A 4,608-nucleotide genomic window follows, 5' to 3' on the forward strand; every position below is an offset into this window, starting at 1 on the left:
TTTTTTTTGGATTTTTTTGGGTTTTTTAGTCTTGATTTTTTTTTTTTTTTTTTGCCAATGAAAACCTGGTTACCAGGCAAACAAAGCATGATGGGTTTTTTTTTTTTTTGCATGTTTTTTAGCTGCTCCTATTGAAGACTATCGGGGCCAAACCGCTCAACTCCGCTCCGAAAGAAGCTCGAGTGTTTGTTTGAGCTACAGGCGTTTTGCTTCAGGCGACAGAACGCTCAGATGTGAACAGCCACCCCGGAAAACAATGGGATTCCTCCTGTTGAGCATTGCAGCACTTCGGCATTCCAGCTATAAAACGCTCAGGTGTGAATGGGACCTTATAGTACTAGATCCGAAAAGGACAACAAAGCTGAAGGTATTAGTGGCCTCTCTTATGGTCCCGGAATATCTTCCCAATCACTTCTACTGTCGTGGTAACCGACCCGCTCCCCTATTTATAATGGTCCGGCCCTTTAGCAACTTCAGCGCCAAATTATAGCTAATGTGCCTACAAACATCAGGTGGTCATAATAAACTGGCCACTCAGTGTATATATATATATATATGTAGATGGGAATACAGTCTTCTGAACCTTACCTCTAGCCTGCAGATGTAATACTTCTTCTGTGAGGTTCTTTTCTGAGGAGAAAATAAAATAAAGAATCAGTCTCGAGGTTGTGAAGACTCTTCTAGTTGTTTCTCTGATCCCGAGTTCCTGATTCCGTGCTTTCTCATTTCAGTGTCCATGCTTTCTCACTTTATGACCTTGAGATGTTACTGACTTTGCTCTGCCTTTTTGGTTCCTCGGTGACTACGCCTATGATTCCTCTCCTTTCACCTGTCTTTGAAACATCTTGATTACTGTTCTGGTATTGCACCTTGATACTTCTGCTGCTGACCCCGGCCTGTCTCCAGACCTCTCCCAGCTGCTCATCCTGTACATTGTTTTCTGCAACCAACATTTCTCGGCCAATTTCTAAAACCAACAACTTCTCTTAGAGCCATCACTATACTTATCCAGCTTCTGGGAGAACCCAACAGCCGTGCTTACCTCCGGCAGCCTGAAAAGGTCTACTCATCACATAATCAGATCTTCCAACCTTTCCAGCTGCCTTCTAAACTGAGATCTGTCATCTGTGACTACAACAAGCTTCCGTCAGACACAAGACTGTAATGGATGTGGTTAAGTGACTATGATAAAAATGCCTATTTCAATATATATTGTAATATAAATATATGTTATTGCTCCTGTTCATATGATCATGTTGTTCAACCTCATTTACAGGGGTAATATTAGTTCCCGTTTCAAAGAAATTCGGATCCGAAATTCGTAACGGAATTTCGTATTTCGGATATAAATTCGGAAACTGCAATTCGGATTTCGTATGCTTCCGAATTTACGAATTTCGGGAAAATTCGTCCGAATTTCGATTCGTAACGAAACGAATCGCACATGTCTATTAAATAGCCACGAACGTCCGGAATACGCCGGATTATCGCGCTTGGACTACTTCGGGGGCCGCACGGCCCTCGCAATGGTCTGAAAAATGCACATGGAAGTGCATTGACTTCTCTGCTATGAGCGGCTCCGCGTGTTTCCGTACAGCCGAATAAAACTTTTTACAGTAAACTCCTGCAGCACCCTGCCAACAGGAGTGCTATACAATGTAGTTGTTCTCAGACTGTACTTAGTCTGAGATAGATCTGTAGTGTATGTTCATCTCAATTTCTTCAGAACAATCTGTGATGCTGCATCTGCCTGTTGCTGGGTGTGTTGTGCCACACGGAGCAGAGCAGCCAATGAGGGTTGTTCTGAGCATTTGTGCCTCCTGGCCAATCACTGGAGGGCAGGAGCAGTGATGCACGCTGGGAGAGGATATAAATGCTCAGTGTGGCTGATGCAACGGTCTCTTCCCTCCCCCTGTTCCTTCCTCGGAAGGTGGGGGACTGCTACAGAGAGACTGAACTGGCTGGGCCTAAGCCTGGGGACTAGCTTGATTCTAACACTGGGGCCTGGAGGTCCAGTGGTCAGCCACTGATGCTGCAGATGGACATAGACGAGGACTTCTGAAGTGCTGCTTTGCCTGATGCTTTCTGGACAGATTGAAGGTCTGGCTTAAAGGTCCAAGTCTGTAATGGCCACAGTTACTGTGTTCTAATTTCTAAAGGAGTCTACCTCATCCTGGATGTACCTGACCCCCGACCTTCTGTCCCTGAAGCTTCAGCAATAAAAGAGATTCAGCTTTGATCTACTGTCTGGACTTTGTCGGTCGCCACTGGAGGTGGTAAGTGCTATTGGGGTAGCAGGTGCTTAGAAATCCCTAGACAGGCTATGGAAGACCCGATCATCCAGCGGCCCTTGCGGGGGTAGCGCTACGCTCCGTAACAAGGACTAGAGGCCACCACCTAAAACTGGTGGAGAAAAGATTTAACCACAAGGGGCGGAGGGGGCTTTTTTTCCAGTGAGATCGGTTAAAGTCTGGAATTCGCTGCCACAAGAAGTGGTATCAGATGAGAGTGTTGAATCATTCAAAAAGCATTTAGATACCTTCCTCAGAGACCGTAACATACAGGGGTACAGGTACTCTTACAAACAAGGACGGAAATGGGACTCGTATACACACATGCACAATCACACACAGACACGCAAAGGTTGGACTTGATGGACCTGTGTCTTTATTGAACCTCAAATACTATGTAACTATTGTGGCAGTGCGTGGCGATGCCACGGTGTAGTATGGCAACATTGGCACCCAGGACTCTCAGCCAAAGGGGCTGAGAGGGTCCAGAATGTTATAAGGAAGAGCCGGGCTTTTCAGGTCCTTCCAGGTTTTCCTAAATGTCTTTTAGAGTTTTCTTAGAGCTCTGGGTGGGATGAGATCTCCAGTCCTGGGGCCAGGTGTTACCAATGACCAGCTTGGGCTGATCAAGTGACTGAGAGCAGTGGCGTCACAAAGGGGGTGCGGGGGTGCGGCCCGCACCCGGGTGACACCAAAACTACTCACAGTCATTTTGGTGTCACCCTCCTCTGAAAAGTCGGGCGCTCGGTCATGGACCGAACGCCCGACAGTATCAGGAGAGAGGAGGGGACCTGGCGGCATACCTTATCCTTCCGGGTGACTGTCCCCTCCTCTCTCTGCTGGCGTCCATCACCAAGATGGCCGCCGGCAGGTATCAGAATACTGCCGCGCGTGCGCGATGATGTCACGCGCATGCGAAGGGAGGAAGCCAGCGGGGAGTGACACTCGGTTATCGCTCTGGGTGTCACCTAGCCTCGGGGCGCCCTTGGCTGAGAGCAGCCTCATTAGGAAGCCCACCCCAGTGCTCAGAGGGTTGAGAGAGCTGTGTGGGTGCAGGAGGCACAGAGCCACAGCAGACTCAGGTGCGTGCTGGACACGTGGGACAGCCAAGGATGGCTGGGAAGGTCGGTGACCCTAGGACTTGTGGGACACACTGCTGAGAGAGCAGAGTGAGGGCTCACGAGGGGTGAGCAGTGCGAGTTTCTTGGAGCTGTGGAAAGCTACAGAGCGAAGCTAAAAGACTGTCCTTTATGTTGCTGCTAGAACCTGTCTTGTGCAACAGGGGAGGTCTACCCTGTTGGAATTAGATATTTAGGGGAGGTCTACCCTCTTGGAATGAGATATTTAGGGGAGGTCTACCCTCTTGGAATTAGATATTTAGGGGAGGTCTACCCTCTTGGAATTAGATATTTAGGGGAGGTCTACCCTGTTGGAATGAGATATTTGGTGTTTGCCCTTAATAAAACTGCATTTTACTTGCACCTCCGGTCTACAGTGGAGTGTCCTTGTTACACTATGTAACTAGGAATACGCGCGGACGGCCGCTCGGGTGTGAACAGAGCCTTACTGATTGCTCTGCTTATCCAGGTAGATTCGGATACAAACCTGTGGAGCTAAGCATATAAGCGTGTGATATATGGAGCAGAACTATGGGTAATTCCTAAGAAATGATCAATATCATGGACTTACTTGTTCCCTGGTTATCGGTTTCTATTTGGGAGTTGAGTTCGTCGACTGCAAACGAAAAAAAAATGCATTGTCTTTTTTATTTTTCTTTAGACAGAAAGGCGTGACCAGGTAAACCTTAAGATAAGATAAGAATACTGACAAGGCACTGTGAGGACCCATAGGGATTAATAATGGCCGAGTATGAAATTAGGGTTGATCCCTCCAAAGTGTAAGGAGATCCCCTCTTAGATGACACCAGGGGTTGAAGAGTCCACCTTCACCAGAAGTTTGGCTGCCACACCCGTGACTACAGAAGGCTTTTGCTTCCAATAATTTGTTAGTGACCCAATTTCATCTTTAGGATATTTCTGTCTCTACAAGTCCAGAATAATATATCTTCAGTAATCGTCGATTCCCGATGAAGGTGGACTTTTCTACATTTTTAATGAAGCTCCTTCTGGTTTCTGGAATGGACCTCGTTTGAACCTCCGGACTGAACCTCGTAATGTTTGAACCTCCAAAACAAGTTGGCTTTCATTGACTGATAACCAGGGCCGGATTTATTCTCTCTGCTGCCCCAAGGCCAGGTTCCTCAACACGCCCCCCTCCCTGCCAAACCCTCCCCATGAATGGCAACCAGATGACGGGG

The 4,608-nt window shown here is 47.5% G+C and overlaps 1 protein-coding gene across 1 annotated transcript in view; it reads right to left on the minus strand.

Moving 5' to 3' along the window:
* LOC108798276 (C-type lectin mannose-binding isoform-like) overlaps positions 1–4,608 on the minus strand; it is a 37,098-nt gene that overhangs the window by 25,790 nt on the left and 6,700 nt on the right. Inside the window, exons 3-4 of the mRNA XM_018570008.1 lie at positions 3,981–4,025; positions 589–630 (exon numbers count right to left, since the gene is read on the minus strand). Of these exons, the coding sequence (XP_018425510.1) occupies positions 589–630; positions 3,981–4,025 (87 nt within the window). The remainder of the gene's footprint in view (positions 1–588; positions 631–3,980; positions 4,026–4,608) is intronic.

This window comes from Nanorana parkeri, unplaced genomic scaffold, assembly GCF_000935625.1.
Source record: "Nanorana parkeri isolate BGI_ZX_2015 unplaced genomic scaffold, ASM93562v1 scaffold1441, whole genome shotgun sequence".
Classification (NCBI taxonomy): Eukaryota; Metazoa; Chordata; class Amphibia; order Anura; family Dicroglossidae; genus Nanorana; species Nanorana parkeri.